The following is an 18,867-nucleotide window of genomic DNA, read 5'->3' as shown; positions in this document are numbered from 1 at the left end:
AGTGGTGGAGTATTCCTTTGGTGCAGCGGGTTAAGGATCTGGTGTTGTCACTGCAGCAGTTTGGGTCGCTGTTGTGGCTCCAGTTCAGATCCAGGTCCTGGCCCAGGAACTTACACATGCTGCAGGTGCAGCCAAAAAAAAAAAAAAAAAAAAAAAAAAGGTCAGTGGTGATATCTAAAATTTCAGTGTATGATATGGAGAATCTTTAACAAAGTTTTAGGGTTTGGTTTTTTGTCTTTAATTACACAGAGAATTATTTATGGATAAGACATTAGCCTAAGGCATTTTTACTTACAGTCCAACTTATATAATTAGGAAACGGGATATTGGAGAGATGAGAACATACATTCTGGAAAATGTAATCAATACTGAAAATATTCTAACTAAACTCTGAAGACAGTTATAACATGATTTCAGGTGCCTGAAGCCTTTTTGTAAAGGTTAAATCATTTTAATTGTCTGAAGTGCTAATGTGACCTAAAGACACAAGAAAGTAAGAGTATATTTAAAATATTTTAAATAAGATGATTAAGATAAGTTTGTCATTACAACATTTTTATATACATATTTATTTTTCTTTTTTTTTTTTTTTTTTTTTTTTTTTTTTTTTGTCCTTTTAGGGTTGCACCCATGGCATATGGAAGTTCCCAGGCTAGGGGTAGAGTTGGAATTGTAGCTTCCAGCCTGTGCCACAGCCACAGCAATGCCAGATCCTTAACCCACCGATCGAGGCCTGAGATCAAACCTGTATCCTCATGGATACTAGTCAGGTTCATTATTGCTGAGCTACAACGGGAACTCCTCTTCTTCTATTTTAAGCTTTTTTTCCTTCACAGTATGTTTAATATTTGAAAACTATATATTCAAGTCTCAAATTTTAAAATGCGGTCAAGTAAAATAATGCTTTAGTGTTTTTATTTGTTTTGTTTCTGTTGGTACATATAGTTATGATGACTTTCCTTGGCTTTTATTTTCAAACTCAGTCATCAGCAAATTGGTCATATAGCTTTCCCATTTTAAGTTGAATCTGAAAATTGCATCATGTCTTTAAATCTGATTGTTCCCTTTTCTTAAACCTTCAGAATCTTTTTGTTGAATTTTATTACATATATTCATTTGAGTTGAAAATGACAGATTTTTTTTTTTTTCTTTTTAGGGCCATACCTGCAGCATGTGGAGGTTTCTAGGCTAGTGGTTGAATTGAAGCTTTAGCTGTTGGCTTACATACACCACAGCCACAGCAACACAGGATCTGAGCTGCGTCTGCAACCTACACCACAGTTCATAGCAATGCCGGATCCTTAACCCACTGAGTAAGGCCAGGGATTGAACCTGTATCCTCATGGATACTAGTTGGGTTTGTTAACCACTGAGCCAAGACAGGAACTCTCTCTTTTTTTTTTTTTTTGGTAAATACTTTTAAGGATAATCTATAATGGGTGATATTTTTAAGTTTTAAGCTGTTTAATAAAATAATAAATGGAAATTTTGAAACATAAAAATAGGGAGAAAGAGTGAACTCCCAGTTGCAACAATTTTCACCATTTCCTATAGTGTTGAATTTCTTTTTCTTTTTTTTTGTCTTTTGTCTTTTTAGGGCCACACCTGGGGCATATGGAGGTTCCCAGCCTAGGGGTCTAATCAGAGCTGTTGTTGCCAGCCCACGCCAGAGCCAAAGCAACGTGGGATCTGAGTCATGTCTGGGACCTACACCACAGCTCATGGCAACACCGGATCTTTAACCCACTGAGGATGGCCATGGATCCAACCCAAAACCTCATGGTTCCTAGTCAGATTCGTTTCCACTGTGCCAAGATGGGAACTCCTATAGTGTTTAATTTCTTAAAGTATTAGATAACTTTTAGAGGAGTAATTGTAGCTGAGATACAGTAAAAAAAAAAAAAAAAAAAAAAAAAAAATTAGTAAGACTAAAGTTGAAATGCCAGTAATATATATAGTTATTGAGATTTTAAGTTTATTTACTGTATTGGATTAGAAGGATCATTGTAGCAAGAATTGGTTTATCCTTATGAAATGAAATCTAAAAAAGATGTTATCAGAATTTATATTCTCATTGTTTGGAAATGATACCATCTTTATTAGTTAATGTTGGTGCTTATGAGGTGTCCTAGTTAAAAATAATAACAATTAAGGAACTAATGGTAAGTTCTGCTGATGATCCTTTCATGTTTTATTAGTGATGTTAATGTTTTATTAAAAATTAAATGGTGACATACCTAATTGAGAATCTACTGTTGTCACTGCAGCAGCTTGCCTCACAGCTGTGGTATGGAATTGATACCTGGCCCAGGTATTTCCATATGCCTGGACATGGCCAAAAAAAAAAAAAAAAAAAAAAAAACAAAAACAAATTAAATGAGAGAATTGGCACTCTTCTTTGGATATTGTCAAAAACACACTCTCCTGTGCCTTTTATATGATCACTTTCATGTTTATATTTTTTGGCTTTATCATGTTTACGTGTTAGAGATGATTTTGTAGTTTAAAGATAGGTAGATAAAACAACAGTATAAAGGTTTTAATCTTTGACTTAAAACATTGCCTTAATATTTTAAGAAACATTTTCTCTTTGTCATTGTTTGGCCAAACGACAGTTGCAGCTGACATAGCTTTGTGTTTAATTGGTAAGTCTGAGGAAGAAATGAGCTATGATTTATGTAAAACTGTGACTGGAAATAGACTTTTAACTTAGCAAAACAATGAAAAAATGAAAAACAAAAAACAGATCTTTGGAGTTCCCACCTTGGCACAGTGGAAACAAATCTGACTAGGAACCATGAGGTTGCAGGTTCTATCCCTGGCCCTGCTCAGTGGGTTAAGGATCTGGTATTGCTGTGGCTCTGTTGTAGGCCGACCACAACAACAGCTCTGATTAGACCCCTAGCCTGGGAACCTCTGTGTGCTATGGGTGCGGCCCTAAAAAGACAAAAACAAAACAAAACAGATCTTTTTTATACTTACCACAAATTTCAAAGAAAAGAAGTAGTTTGTCCCCAGAATGTTTTAATTTGGGGAATTAAAATGTATGTACTGATATCTTCATAAATATAGAAAGTTTAATTTGATAATTATTAATTAAATCAGAAACTTATGTGTTTTTTTGTCATGACTATACAGTCTTCCTTAAACATTTGTTTTGATAAACACTTTCATGTCTGTAGTAACACCTGTATTAATATCATATCAAACTTAGACATGCAGTACCAAATCAGACAGTAACTATTACTTATTGTAGTTACAGCCATTTAAAATTCATTATTCTTATTTAATTATCATAGCAATCCTATGTGGGAGGTTTAATGATTCCTGTTTTACAAATGAAGAAACTAAGACATTAATTATTTTGCCTAAGAATGTCCAAATAGTTCTGATTTAAACCTCGGTCTTATGCTCTTTCTGCTTTGGCAGACTCTTTCTAAAGTACTAGCAAAGAAAAACAGATAAAAATAGTTTGTATTTTTTATTGTACAGTTTAGTTGTATTTGCAACCACATTCTTTAAAATGTGAAATAAAGATTTTTACAAGTAACTTACTTCTATTTTTCAGTGGTTCTTTATCACCTCACTACTTAAGCTCTGTACTCAAGCAGAACCAGGTGCGAACTCTCAAAGGTATGTGAAAGATCAGTTTTTAAATTATAAAACCTCAGGTCAAAATCAGAATTTTTGTTTAATTCTTTTCTTTCTTTTTTTTTTTTTTTTTAAGGCCTGCATTCGTGGAATGTGGAAGTTCCCAGGCTAGGGGTTAAATCGGAGCTGCAGCTGCCAGCCTGTGCCACAGCCACAGCAACTCAAGATCCGAGCAAAGTCTGTAACCTACAGCACAGCTCATGGCAACGCCAGATCCTTAACCCACTGAGTAAGGCCAGGGATCAGACCCATGTCCTCATGGGTGCTAGCCAGGTTCATTACCACTGAGCTGCAACAGGAACTCCAATTATTTTCTAATTACAAAATATTATATGGTCATTGTAGAAGATTTGAAAAAGAAAAACATTTATATGAAAGAAAATAAAACTTACCCTGTATTCTGCTGTTAACTTTTTTAAATTGGGGTATACTTGATGTACAATATTATATAAATTTCAGGTGTATAACATAATGATCCACAATTTTTTAAGGTTTTATACTTCATTTATAGTTAATATAAAATATTGGTTACATTCCCTATATTGTACAATATATCCTTGAAGCTTATTTATTTTATACATTATAGTTTGTACCTCTTAATCACCTGCCCCTCTTCTGCTAATATTTTGATGTAATTGCTTTGGTCTTTTTTATGCCTTATACATGAGTAGATATGTTTGCATGCATGCATATATACCCCTTACCCTCTGCACATACTTTTTCTTCAAATACTGGGCTTATACTGTGTATACTGTTTAATATTCCTGTTTTCATTTCCTTTTATGTATACTTTTCCTTGAAAATAGGGAAATATTTCTTAGTTATGCCATCGGGAGAGAATTATCTTGTCAAGTCCGTCTGAGACTAGAATAGAGGTTGGCAAACTATGGCCCATAGTCCATATCTATCCTGCTGCCTGTTTTCGTGTGGCCTTTGATTTAGGGATGGTTTTACATATTTCTTTAATAGGTTAAGTATAAGGAACTATAATTTAGGAGGAAAGCAATGAGTTAATTTTTAGAATTTTGTAGACTTTTCAAAAGTAGACCAAAATTCTGAATTAGTGGTTTTTTCTCTCTACTCATAGTTAATGTTATAGGTTAGTGGTATATTAACGTAAATTTTCCTGGCATTGTTGCTTTGGAGCCTCCAGACATTTCTATGACCTTTAAAAATAGAAAGTATCATACCAAAAGCCTTTCTATGTATCAGAGACATTTTGGTTCTTTGTAACTACGTTGAGCCAAGCCTAGGAAGCAGCATGATGATGGTCTGTAAAAATAAGGAAGGAAATGAGTGTGAAAAAGCTCAAGAGATCTCTGCAAAGAAAGGAGTTGGGAGTCGGCCTCAGATAATGTTGTGACTTACCATAAGGCAAGTATCCATTTTCCTGTTACCCGCATGGGTACATATGCTTGCTCTTTACTTTAGGTATTGCTGAAACTTCCTTTATCTTTCTGTTACCTCAGTATTCTGACCCTTAGTCATTGAAGCTAAGTTCATACACACGTTTTGAGAACATTTTCTCTTTTGAATTCTGCAGCTTATTTAGAATTTCCTTTTGCTCTTATTCTAACCAAATTCTGCTTCTTCCTTTGTGGAGAAGCTTCCACAACTAGAGTATGGTTACTTCTCCTTCATCTAATGAGTTATACATATTATCCATCCTCTCTCCAATGCTACTCACACCTTACTTCCCTCCATCTCTATAATTGTGAGTCTTAGGCCTGTTCCCCTAGTAATAGTTAACATGGTGGAGGAGGTGGTTGGTATTCTAGGTTAAAACAAAGGCAAGTCAGTCCTGGAATAGCATACGAAATGCTTGTGAGTTATAAGAGAAAAACCTAATAGCACTCAAAAACTTCAGAAAATTTATATTTAAGTCAGGTTGCTCTAGCACATATTCATAAACTTCTTTGAAACTTGCTTTTTTATAACTCTTGGTATTACTTCTAGAGAAAAGTTTGAAAAATACAACAATAAATCCATTAAGCATTCAGTTGTTTATTCTACAAGTAATTGTTGAATTCTTCCCTTGTGCAAGCTCTGAACTGGGTGCTTTAGGATATGCAGTGATGAAAGTGACCCAGGCCCTGCTCTCAGAAAACATACCGTTTAATTGAAGAAGCTTGACTAGAAGTATACAGAGTATACTGGGAAAAAAGGAAGTGGGTAGCAAATTAAGCTTAGCATAGGTCAGGAAAGCCCTCTTAGAGAAGAAAGTGGGATGCTTGAGCTGAGCCTCAAAAGTTGGGAGAATTCTTAACCTTGGGTAGAGGTTTGGTGAAGGACGGTTGCTGGGAACTGCAAGTTGATAAATATGGCTGAAACCTAAGGGCATAGAAGAGGGCCAGGTAGCTTTAGTCCAGTAACGTAGATGACATTGTTCAGTGTGGGCAAGGTACATGAACAAGTGTAAGCAGGCACTAGCCAAATCTAGGAGAGCTTATTTAGCGTAATGAGTTTGAACTTTCCCTATAACGTTAGTTTTCACTGAGCTCCTGACTATGATGTTTTTGCATGGGTTATTTCATAATCCTTACAGCAACGCTTTGAGGTATTGCTGCTTTCTCATAAATAAGGAAACTAGACTTTGGAGAGATTAAGTAACTTTCTCAAGGTCACACAATTACTGATACAGAAGGACCTCTGACTTCACAGCCTGCACTCCTATCAGATATGAGACTTGTCAGGGGCGGGGAAACTGCAGAAGGTCTCTAAAGAATGATTTGAAGCATTGTCAGTTTTGTATTTTGTAAAGATTGCTGAAATATCATTCTTGGGCTTCAATATTAGAATCCAATATAAGATACATCTGTCACTTCATAGAATCATCTTTTTTTTGAAGTCTAGTTGTCTCTCTTCCTCACCTTGCTAATATCTGTGTTACACTACTGTATAGTGAGCAACAGGAGGCATGGGAATCACATACTAAGGTAGCAAAACAAAACCTCTTTGTCAGTATTTTTATTTGGTGTGGGTTTGGAGTAAATTCATCTGTTTAAAAATATTTATTGAGCGCACTTGTGTGCTCGGCACTGTTTAGGCACCAAGGGTACCTCAGTGAAACAAAGAAGACAAAAATGGAACTTTATTATAGTTAGTAAATTTTAGTATTTATATTTAAGCACTAGCATACTACAAGCAGATAAAAAATTTAGACAGCTAATGATGAAGTTAGAGAGTTAAGTGCAAACCTAAATTTAAATTTAAGGTTACAAATTAGCATAATGTGTATATTAATTGAAATGAAAGTAAACTAATGGTTCAAACAGCTTTAAGTATTGGTAATGTATTGACAGCACTCTCCTACTACTTCAAAGAATCACAAGAAACAGCTTCTCTGTTTGAATGCTTTGTAAATGTGTATATTGGTTTTGATAGAGGCAGTAAATCCTATTATACCTAGCTTATAACTAGCTGATAATTCTGCCTCTGTGGTTCTCATATCATTCCTTAAGCAAATGGACTGAGAATCAGAAAACAAACTTATTTGTCTTATTATAACTCTCACTCTCACATAAACTAATGCCTCTCTAATTTTTTTCTCAAATTATTGCTGTTAATTTTTTAGCTTCTAGGCTAAGTTGAACCAGTTATTAAACCAGTAGCATATTTTGAACTCCAGTCAGAACTATGAAGGATAGATACAAAAGGAAATAATGTGACTTTTAACTAAGTTGTTGTTGTTTAACTCACTGGAAGCCTCTCATGGCTCTAATGATCAGTGACTTTAAGCTGGAACTGAATTGATTGGATTAACTGAAATAGTGTCAGAGAAAACATACAAAAGACTTTGTGAAAGAACCAAATTTTCATTCTTCATGAACTGAATATGCTACATAATAAAGCTAATACTCTTAATTATTAAAAACAAAGTTTAGTTTTAATATCAAAACCAATCTGGAACTATAAAAAAAAAATTGTAAAGTCTACACAGACAGTTTTCTTTCCAAGAAGTTCAAGATTGCACTTTGGACAAATCATTGATAATCAGGCATTCTCTTGGGGCGGGGGGGGGGGCTTTTTTTTTAGGGCCACACACTCTGCATATAGAGGTTCCCAGGCTAGGGGTCCAGTTGAAGCTGCAGCTGCCAGCCTACGCCACAGCAACGCCAGATCTGAGCCACAGCTGCGACCTACACCACAGGACCTTAACCTATTGATCAAGGCCAGGGATCGAACCTGAAACCTCATGGTTCCTAGTCAGATTTCTTTTCCTCTGTGCCTTGACGGGAACTCCAATCAGGCATTCTTGATTACCAAGTATTTAGGGTCTTTTCTCTAGCACATATTTTAACACCGAAGTTAAACTTTTTTGAATTAATTGGTAAGATATTGTGGGAAACATACTTAGCAAATATTATAAACTAAACAAATCAGATGTAGATAAAATCCTTTTGCAAAGAAGTTTTTGGTTTCATGAAGTTAATTTCATGTGGGAGAATTCAAATTAATTTGGCTGTAACAAATTCCTACAAGATATAAATATATTTAAGGAAGAGTTTTCCTATCATTCTACTCTTATAGAAATAAGTGCCTAGTTTTGTTATTATTTTAAGAAAAGAAATGGTGGAGTTCCCGTTGTGGCGCAGTGGAAACATCTGAATAGGAACCATGAGGTTGCAGGTTCGATCCCTGGCCTCACTCAGTGGATTAAGGATTCAGCGTTACCATGGGCTGTGGTGTAGATCACAGACGAGGCTTGGATCTGGTGTTGCTGTGCCTGTGTTGTAGGCAGACAGCTACAACTCCAATTAGACCCCTAGCCTGGCAACCTCCATATGCTGAGGGTGTGGCCCTAGAAAAACCAAAAAGAAAAGAAAAAAAAAAGTATTCATGCAGATTTCTTGGTTTGTCCAGATAAGTCTTAATCGGTTATCTTTAGTTTTAGGTATTGTATTCCAGAAATATGACTCCTTGAATTGTAATGGAAATTTAAGAGGTCAAGTTTAGGGATACATTAACTTTTAGGATATACTATCTATAGAGATATACTGGTTTTTATTAGGAATGTTTTGGAATTCCCATAGTGGCGCAGTGGAAACAAATCCGACTAGGAACCATGAGGTTTCAGGTTCAATCCCTGGCCTCGCTCAGTAGGTTAAGGATTCAGTGTTGCCCTGAGATGGGGTGTAGGTTGCAGACACAGCTCGGATCCCATGTGGCTGTGGCTGTGGCATAGGCCGGTAATTGTAGCTCTGATTCCCTAGCCTGGGAAACTCCATATGCCATAGGTATGGCCCTAAAAAGCAAAAAAAAAAAAATTTATAGGTGCTTCATTTATAAGATTAATAAATGTCCTAAAATTGTTTCCTTATTATAATGCATTTCAGTATTAGATACTCTCCCTCACCACCACTTGCCTCTTTTAAAATAAAATTTGAAACAAGGTAGATTTCTTTTTATTAAAGGAAAACTTCCATGGAGCATGAATTTCTCTGTTAGGGCTTTTATAAAATGCCATGCAAATTGTGCCCTGCACAAGGACACCTGGCTAAGGCAATGAGTGGGCTCTGAAATCAGCCCACACTCCAGTTCTCAAGCTGTGTGCCTTGGTACAGGGAAGCATTCACCTGGAGGCAAGTTGCTTTTTTTCCAGTTCACACAGAGATACAATATGGACTTGAACTGTACCTTCTTTTTTTCAAAAACGTTAGAATGTTGAACTTCATATTGTAGTCAGATCTCATCCTAAAATAATGGGAATTGAAGAAGTCTTTGTTTTGCTAGATTCCATGGCTGTGGCACGTGGGAATCATTGATCCAAATTCTTCTCACTTGCTATTCTTTCTGCTTGAAATGCTTTTCCTTTGGCTATCTGTGTGGCTTCATTCTCTCACCTCCCTGAGGTCTTTGCTCAACTATTACCTCACCTTTAGTCCTTCCCTAACCTCTATATGAAAATTGTAAGCACCCTTCTGCACATTCTCTCACTCCTTTCCCTTTTACTTCTTCTCCGTAGTATTTGTCACTCTTTGATATACTCTTTATTTCTTTGTGTTCTAAGAGGTTAGGAGTTTTCCTATTTTGTTTTCTGCTATATTCTCACAGCCTGGAATGATGTCAGGTTTATAACGGGATACTTCATTTATTGAATGAATAACAGAATAGAGAATTTCTAGTACATTCTGTAATTTTCTACAAAATTTCCTACCCTAATTATGTATGCTTAGTAAGTTTTAAGGGATAATGATAGAGTACAAATTGAAGGCCTGGGGTCTGGAGGTAGACTACTCAGGTTTAAATTCCATCTCTGTTGTTCCCAGGGGCCAACTCTTTGTCCATTTGCTCATCCCTTTTTTTTTTTTTTTCTTTTTCTTTTTTTTTTTTTTTCTTTTTCTTTTTTTTTTTTTTTTTTTTTCTTTTTAGGGCTGCACCCAAGGCATGTAGAGGTTCCCAGGCTAAGGGTCTAGTCGGAGCTACAGCTGCCAGCCTATACCACAGCCACAGCAACATGGGATCTGAGCCACGTCTGTGACCTACACCACAACTCATGGCAATGCCAGATACTTAGCCCACTGATTGGGCCAAGGATGGAACACGCATCCTCATGGATACTGGTTGGGTTTGTTATCACTGAACCATGACAGGAACTCCAGAGGAATTCTTAAATGAGAAACAAACTACATACAGTAGCCTAAAGAAAAGAGTTTATCTGTTGTATTAGGAGTGCCCTGGTGGCCTAGCGGTTAAGGATCCCATGTCGTCACTGCTGTGGCATGGGTTCAGTTCCTGGCCTGGGAACTGCTGCATGCCATGGGCACAGCCAAAAACTGCTGCATGCATGGACACAGTGCCAGATCCTTAACCCGCTGAGCGAGGCCAGGGATCCAACTTGCAACCTCATGGTTCCTAGTCATATTTGTTTCTGCTGCATCGCGATGGGAACTCCCATTTTCTCATGTTTAAGGTGGAGATACTAACAGTACCCACGTCATAAACTGAGAATTAGGTGAGTTAATAATACTTGAAATAAAAAACAAAAGACAAAGAAATAAAAAAAGGAGTTCCCATTGTGCCTCAGTGATTAACCAACCTGACTAGCATCCATGAGGACATGGGTTCGATCCCTGGCCTAGCCCAGTGGGTTAAGAATCTGGCGTTGCCTTGAGCTGGGGTGTAGGCTGCAAACATGGCTTAGATCCTGGATTGCTGTGGCTGTGGTGTAGGCCAGCAGCTACAGCTCTGATTCAACCCCTAGCCTGGGAACCTCCGTATGCCGTGGGTGGGGCCTTACAAAGACCAAAAAAAATAATACTTGGAACATGCAGGGTATTCATTGTTAGTAATTTGGTGATAATTGCTTAATCTAAGGAAAAGGAGGGAGGGCAAAGATGTAATATATATTCTTTATATAGTTATCAAGGAACTATTGTTTGTTCCAGGCATCATGGTACATAGAGGATAATACATGATTCCTATCTTAAGGAAGATAAGACAGCTAATAGTCTAATTGGGAAGACATTTATCTAGAAACTGGTTTATGAGATCACATTTAAGGGAAAAGAGTATATATAGTATTATGTGCTCCCTCATAGCAACAATCATCTGATTTGTTAAAGTCTGTTCATAAGGTCAATAACAATATTTTCTTCCTTCACAGAGTTTATGGTCAAGATTAGGAGAAAACAAGTCAATATTCTCATTGCTTTATTATCTAAAATAACTTTATAATTAGGTATTATAAATAAAATTCAAAACTTTGGGATAATAAAAATTTCTCATCTTTGAGACAGAAATGGAAGGTTTATATGTTGAGTCTTATTTTAAACCTATCTATTGTAATCTAAAATTTATAAACATTTTCTACCTTTTCCTTCATATTTTAGATTATGCCACTTTTATTCAGTTACAATTCAGACTAACAGATCTCTAAGACAGAGAAAAACTTAAGTATGAGTAGATATCAGAGCATAATGACATCTGGAATAAAACTTGCTGATTTTACCAGCTTTTTCTTTTTATGGTCACACCTGCAGCATATGAAAATTCCCAGGCCAGTGGTTGATCTGGGTCTAATCAGAGCTGCATCTGGGGCCTACTCCACAGGCCAGGGATCAAATGCACATCCTCACAGAGACAGTGTCAGGTCCTTAACCTGATGAATCACAACCAGGAACTCTTTTTGTCTTTTTTAGGGCCGCACCCACAGCATTTGGAGGTTCCCAGGCTAGGGGTCAAATAGGATCTGTAGCCCCTGGCCTACAGCTCAGCCACAGCAACGCCAGATCTGAGCCTCGTTTGCAACCTACACCACAGCTCACAGCGTGCCGGACCCTTAACCCACTGAACGAGGCCAGGGATCGAATCTGCGTCCTCATGGATCCTAGTCAGATTCGCTTTCCACTGAGCCACAACAAGAACTCCAACCAGAACTCTTTTACCTGCCTTTTAAAGCCTGTTTTTCTTATGAGTATCTACAGTTATGTTTGAGCTCTTGAGTATTACATAAATCTATAGTACTTGTAGACTTCTATATAATTATGACACTACTAATATTTTTGTGTGTTCTTGGCTGCTTTAATCTATTTAAGGGCAGTCTTTATTAAAATTCAGGTCAGGTTCTTATTTTCACTGTGAATAATTAAAGAAGAGAACTTTCATTATCTCTAGTACCTCTCAGTTTTCCTTTATACAACTTTAAGTGAACAAAAGCAGATTGCAAAATAATGTTTCATTTTATTTAGTGTGTATACTTGTGTGTGTGTGTATGTCTTTATATGTGTGTGTATATAATATAGTAAATATTATGTGTGTTTTTAAGTAACAAATACACCTAAACCTTAATGTTGGTTATCCTTGGATATATGCAAATACTTACAATAGCCTCTCTTTTGTAAAAAGAATTAATATTATTACTCTTCGTTTTTCAGAATCTGATATTGATGCTGCCACTGCAATGATGCTTTTAAATACTTCTATAGAACAAGGAATTTTAGAGTGTAAGCAATCATGCTTTTCTTTTTCTTTTTTTTTGTTTGTTTGTTTTTTTAAGGCCGTACCCATGGCATACGGAGGGTCCTAGGCTAGGAGTCGAATCAGAGCTGTAGCTGCCAGCCTGCACCACAGCCACAGCAATGTGGGATCCAAGCCATGTCTGTGACCTACACTGCAGCTCAGGGCAACACCAGATCCTTAATCCACTGAGCGAGGCCAAGGAATCGAACCTGTATCCTCATGATTACTAGTCAGATTCGTTTCTTCTGAGCCATGATGGGAACTCCTGTGCTTTTCTTTTTAAAATATATTTTTGTGTGTCATTTAGAATGTAAAGTATTTCAATGTTACATACAAAATTACTTTGTTCTGACTAAATTGTTTTCATCTGAATAACTTAGTTTCTGTTATATTTCTATTAATTTATAAATGTGAGGAATTGAATGATTGAGTTTAGTGCTGTGATAAATCTTGTTACATTGACCTAGAAAAGAAGAAATAAATAGCATGTTTATTAGAAATAAAGCTGGAAGATTTAAAAGTAAAAATGAAAGCTATAAATAAGAATACATAGAAAAGTGTATTTATAACCTTGAACTAGGAAAATCCTTCTTTGAGATGCAGAATACAAAGTCCAAAAAAGAAAACCCAAGTAAATTATGAAAAGTAATACAAGCTTAACAATAGGGGAACATATTTATATATATCAGAGGATTAATATTGGGTATACATATGTATATTTTAAGAATCGTAAGTAAGAAATAAGAAAACAGTTCAACAGAAAAGTCAGCAAAATATATGAATAGCTAATCCTCAGAGGAAGAAATTCATAAATGGACACCATCTCCTTGATTTCTAGAGAAGCTGCAAAATGAAACAATATTGAGATACTATCTTTTTGTCCATGAGATTATGAAAAACTAAAATGATTGATAATATTAGGGATGAAGTGTAGTAACTAGGTATTATCATACCTAGTTATATAATTGGAACAACCGTATTGGAGCAATTTGGAAATACCAATTATATTTTAAAATATATATTCTTTTTTACGTAGTAATTCTATTTCTTGTTATTTCTCCTAGAAAAAAAATATTACACATGTGTAAGAAAAGGCACATAGAAGGATTTTCATTGCAGTATTATTTGTAATAGTGAAAAATTGGTAACAGCCTAAATATCAATAAGGAAATCACTAGCTCAACGGTGCCACATTGATATTAAGGTGTTCTGTGCAAGCAACTCAAATTATATTTTCCATGGAAATGTTAAGACATACCATTAAGTGATTTAAAAAATGTTTCAAATTAATGCCTGCAGGACAATGTGGTCTGTGTAAAGTTTTGAAACCCACAAAACATTACCTATCTAATGCACTTATTCAGGAGTGATATAGTAGTTCTAAATGGCCTATTTCTGTAATCAAAGGTATTTGATTTATTGATGGAAGCTTTATTTTCCACAGGTGAGAAGCCTCTTCCTCTTAAAACAGCAATGCAGAAAAAGAGGAGTTACAGCAGTGCATTCAGTCATTCCAGCGCTGTGCGATTACACGAGAGTGATTCTCTGGCCACCAGCACTGATCCAAAAGAAGACCACAATTACAGTGCAAGTAGCATGGCAGCACAGCGTTGTGCATCCAGGTCTAGTGTGTCCTCCCTGTCATCTGTGGATGAGGTATATGAATTTATCCCAAAGAGTAACCATGTAGGAAGTGATGGCAGTGAAGGATTTCACAGTGAAGAAGATACAGACGTTGATTATGAAGATGATCCTCTTGGAGACAGTGGCTATGCCTCACAGGCTTGTGCAGATACCTCTGAAAAGGGGCAGCCAGGCAAGAAGATTCGAAAACAGTCATGTCAAGAAATTGATGAGGAGCTCAAAGAGGCAGCTGGATCTTTGCTTCACCTTGCTGGAATTCGTACATGTCTAGGCTCCCTAATAAGTACTGCAAAGACACAAAATCAAAAGCAGCGGAAAAAGTAGAAATACTTATTAGTGTTAAATTATTTTAAAATGTGGCAATACTCTTCTACTTAATTCTTTCAAGGGATATCAAAGCCATAATGGTTTTCTTTTGGGTTGGGGGGAGGGGTGCTAAATGTTTATTTCAAAACATTTTTGTTTTTTTTTTAATTTTTATTAAATAATTGCTATTAAGGATCATGCCCAACCATAAATATGATGCGAAGTCCTAAAAGCATAAATTTTATAAGTGTTTCCAAGATTTGGAAATTTTCGTATTAAAAAAAATCCCCAGCCTCTGTCTTAAACTTGTAGGAAAAATCTTTTATTTTATTAATGTCAAAATGTAAGAATGGGCAACTCTATAACATATTTTTCTTTTCCAGTCTGTAATTAACTGCAGTTGCGGATCCAGCTAAAAATTTTGCTGCTGTCTTTCTCACATACTACTCTTTGACACATGCAATTCAGTAGAATGAGATTTGAATTTTTTGTTTTAGTTTTTGTTTTTAATTTTTTTTTTTTTGATGCATGAACAAAGTTGAATATAAATGGGAAAAGATCCTATATGTCTAGAAAGTTCTTTTGGATACCTAGGCAGAGAGTATACCAAAAAATTCTAAGATTTAGAAAAGGCAATTTTTTGTTGTAATTTCATCTGAGGGCACTCCAATTCCTATTACAATATTATCTTTGAAATTTTTTACCTTTCCAGATATTGAATAACATTTATTGGAGCCATTTGTTCTTTCCCATAGTGCTTTGTAGTCATTGCTTAAATTTTAGCCACTAGCTGTCTTTATTATTGAGAAATTATCCAGTGAGAGGATATAGCCATAGAGTGTGTTAGGTAGTAAACACCCATTTTGACACAGCTTTTGCAATAAGAGGATCTTTCATTTGCTTGTTAAATGTACTGCATTCTGAGAATCTTGTAGTACAAATAGAGTGTAATCTAATACTGACATTTTGAATACATACTATTTATGTCACCACAAATAAAGGTAAATCATTTCGGAAAAGACTTCTGTCCAAGCTTTATATGAATTAAATTTGTATGTATACGCAGTTAAGTTAAAGGATTTAACAAAGGTGGACAAAATGCCTTCATGGATTTCAAAATTTGTATAAAATTAAATATTATATACTACACCCTTTTGAGGAGGCAGTGTAATACCTATTATGTGCCATTAAATCCATGCTAAAAGATTTTACATTACCGTTCCAAGTATGTATTGACTAAGGCCTTTTTAAGTGTTTGAATGAATCTGCTTGTATGATACATTTTTTCATATCATTTATATAGTTTGATTATATCATTCAGAAAGAATAACGGATATTAATAAAACTAAACTTATTCATTGTATTTTTTTATATCAGCAAAATCAACTTTTTAAAAGTTCAGTCTTATCTCATGCTATATACTATTTCATAGACAGTGACCTTGTTTTCATTTTCTGATTATTTCATGTATATACATACATACACACACACACACACACATACACACAGGCTCGGGATTTTGGTTTGTTACCTTAGCTATTTCTATGATGATAAAAATTTTTCTTGGATTTTTTTTTTTAAGAGACAAATATTTTTATTTTAACTTGTAGAATTTATTTGGGCAAAACTGTCAAATGAGAAGCATAACAAAAATGTCTTTTTCAATTTGCAAGACTTTAAGCCAAGATAACGACATTAATATTATCTGTCCTGTTTCCATGTTAATTGTAATTGAACCTGATAGCCACATTAATAAAATCGGTGCTGTTGAAAAATAGTAATTTTTCAATTTGTTGATAATGAAAAATAGTCCATAAGTGTGCAGAATGAGGTATTGGATTTTTTGTTCTTCATATATGTCACATCTACTATAGAAAATGGCTAATCCAAATTAACATCTTTTACTATAGACAGTGAATATAACAGCAAAAATTGCTTTTACCACAGTATAAATAGTACACAAATTATAAAATCATTTTAATAACAAGATATTTTTAAGCTATTTACCATGGCCATCTGAATAGACCTTATTAACAGTGTTTCAGTGATCTGGTTCCAATTTATTTTGTTCAACTGAAGTTCTCTACCACAGATGTTCTCTGTAGTACCTGTGCATTAGATAATTAGTCTTTGTAAGTAAAGGAAAATGATCTAAGCTAGGGAAAGGAAGAGTGGTTCCTAGTTCTAACAGGGATCTTCAAAGTTATTTTTGTCTTAATGTAAATAACAATAACTCTTTAAACTTGACTTTCCCTCTTCATGTACTCTTCCCATAAATTTAAAAGTTATATTCATCACTAACAAGGCCAATAAACATTTGTCACACTAAAAACTAACAGGAAGAAGTTACATGATATTTTATATTGAATTCTTCTTTAAAAAATTGAATTCTTATATTAGAATTCAGTGCATCACTTTCCATGTATTGGTTTACCAAGGCAGTTACTTTTAAGGGGAAGAAACTTTTTAATTACTTCCATAGACATGACATGATCCCATTCCTCAGGTGTGTTGAGATAAAAACATGGCTAATTAAGGAAAGTCATTTCAAGTCACATGGACTGGAAATTGTATTTCTAAAAATATATTACCAGCAAATTTTGTGGTAATAAAAACAATTTGGCAATCCCAGAGAGGTTATGTACTTCCCAACATATTTTAAAACCTTGACTTAAGCTAACATAATTTGCTTTGCATCAATATAAATTCTTAGAACCAATTCCAGTATAGATCCCTAGTAAAAGTTTTAACTCGGCACAATTAATCTTCATCTTTCACATCTCAAATAGAATCAGTGTTTCTTGACTATGTATTTTTAAAATTTATTTGTGCAATATATTACTAAATTAGTTCATGTTTTCATTTTACTTTTCAAGTTCAGAGACAATATTACTTAAATTCATGGAAAAGCTAATTATGGGTGGATCACCTCCTTTTTTCCACCTTTGAGCCTTTCCTGTCCTTCTTTATAGCCAGCATGACTCAGATTCCTTTGTATATAGTAAACTTTAGAAAATGTATAATTTTTTCTTTTGCTACTTTCTGAGGCATTATGTAAAGGGTCATACTAGGTGATCAGTTCAATATGTGTTAGCACGAATTCAAAACTAGAAAAAGTGTTAAGGGGGAATATGCGTGTCTTTGTAGATCAGGAGGCCTTTCTCAGCAGTTTAAGCAATGGGTGTGAATACTTCACAAAGCTGTGAAGGCTTGTTTTAAATACTACAGTAACTTAACCTTTTGTGAAGACCATAGCATTTAACTGAGAAAAATTTGAGGCTTTCTGGTTTACATCTATTTTATAGTTTTTTGTTAGTTTGAAACGTTATGTAAGCTTTGATTTAAACAAAGTTTGTTTCAATATGTTAATGATGTAGCCAAAATATTTATTGAAAGACAAAGTAGAGTATTTTAATGTGATACCTGCCATTTTTTTCTTAAAGCACATTTTTTTTGCATCTAACTGCCAGTGCCATTGTCAAAACTTGTTTTTAAAATTGTTGTACATTTCTTATTAAACAAGTGCTTAATTTTAAAGTATTATGTTGCCATTCTGTAGTGTATAAAAATGTATAATTTGCCAATTCATTGTAACTACTATTTATTTTTAATGAAAGTGTCAGAATCCTTTCTGATTGAAGAAATTTGAGTTATTAAACTGTCCTTATCTTCTTTTCTAATGTAGCATAAAATTTCCCTGAGTTTGAGTTACAACTGCCAGTAGATGACCAGTCCAAGTGAACCACTTCTCAGTTGCCAGACTTTGCTCATATTAAAAACAACTTAACAAATGTTTAGTTTTTGTATCTAATCTCTGATTATTAAAATGTTTATAAAGTTTATTTTTACCAAAGAGATGCAATTCATTATGATAAAGTATTACAGAATAAACTTTGTTTTATAACATTTCTGTGTGTTCTCTGTACTTTCAGGGGTTGAATGCAACTTTGCACTTCAGTGTTAACAAAGTCAGAGTCATACAGGTGAAAGGTAAAGTTTGAATTTCAGAATTTTTAAAGTGTTGTTTCTCCTGGTTTTTACATGTCATCTTAATCATTGAAAGTGAATTGTTCTGGGTAAGGGTAACAGCATTCACTAGAACCCCTGTAATGGGAGAAAATATGAGATTTTCAGTGAAATCACAGGCTAGTCTTAGAAAGCAAAAGCGATGGGGCCAGGCTTTGCAAAGCTATGTGAGTCAAATTAAAGATTTCAGATTTTGGAGTTCCTGCTGTGGCTCAGTGGGTTAAGAATCCTACTAGTATCCCTGAGGATGGGGGTTCAATCCCTGGCCTCACTCAATGC

At 35.0% G+C, this 18,867-nt stretch overlaps 1 protein-coding gene across 6 annotated transcripts in view; it reads left to right on the top strand.

The window, feature by feature from the left end:
• FOXN2 (forkhead box N2) overlaps window positions 1–18,468 on the top strand; it is a 68,264-nt gene extending 49,796 nt beyond the window's left edge. For all 6 annotated transcript variants that reach the window (XM_013987898.3, XM_085019352.1, XM_085019353.1 and 3 more), the window contains 3 exons: window positions 3,569–3,633; window positions 12,528–12,596; window positions 14,057–18,468. In XM_013987898.3, coding sequence (XP_013843352.1) covers window positions 3,569–3,633; window positions 12,528–12,596; window positions 14,057–14,580 — 658 coding nt within the window. In that variant the 3' untranslated portion in view covers window positions 14,581–18,468. The remainder of the gene's footprint in view (window positions 1–3,568; window positions 3,634–12,527; window positions 12,597–14,056) is intronic.
• The last annotated feature ends 399 nt before the right edge of the window (window positions 18,469–18,867 follow it).

Source organism: Sus scrofa, chromosome 3 (genome assembly GCF_054392235.1).
Source record: "Sus scrofa isolate SSC_HxYL_T2T_F1_AM1 chromosome 3, Sscrofa_HxYL_maternal_Yorkshire_Landrace_v2.0, whole genome shotgun sequence".
NCBI classification, from domain to species: domain Eukaryota; kingdom Metazoa; phylum Chordata; class Mammalia; order Artiodactyla; family Suidae; genus Sus; species Sus scrofa.
Note: the sequence above shows the minus strand (reverse complement) of the source record. Positions and strands in the feature narration are given on the sequence as shown.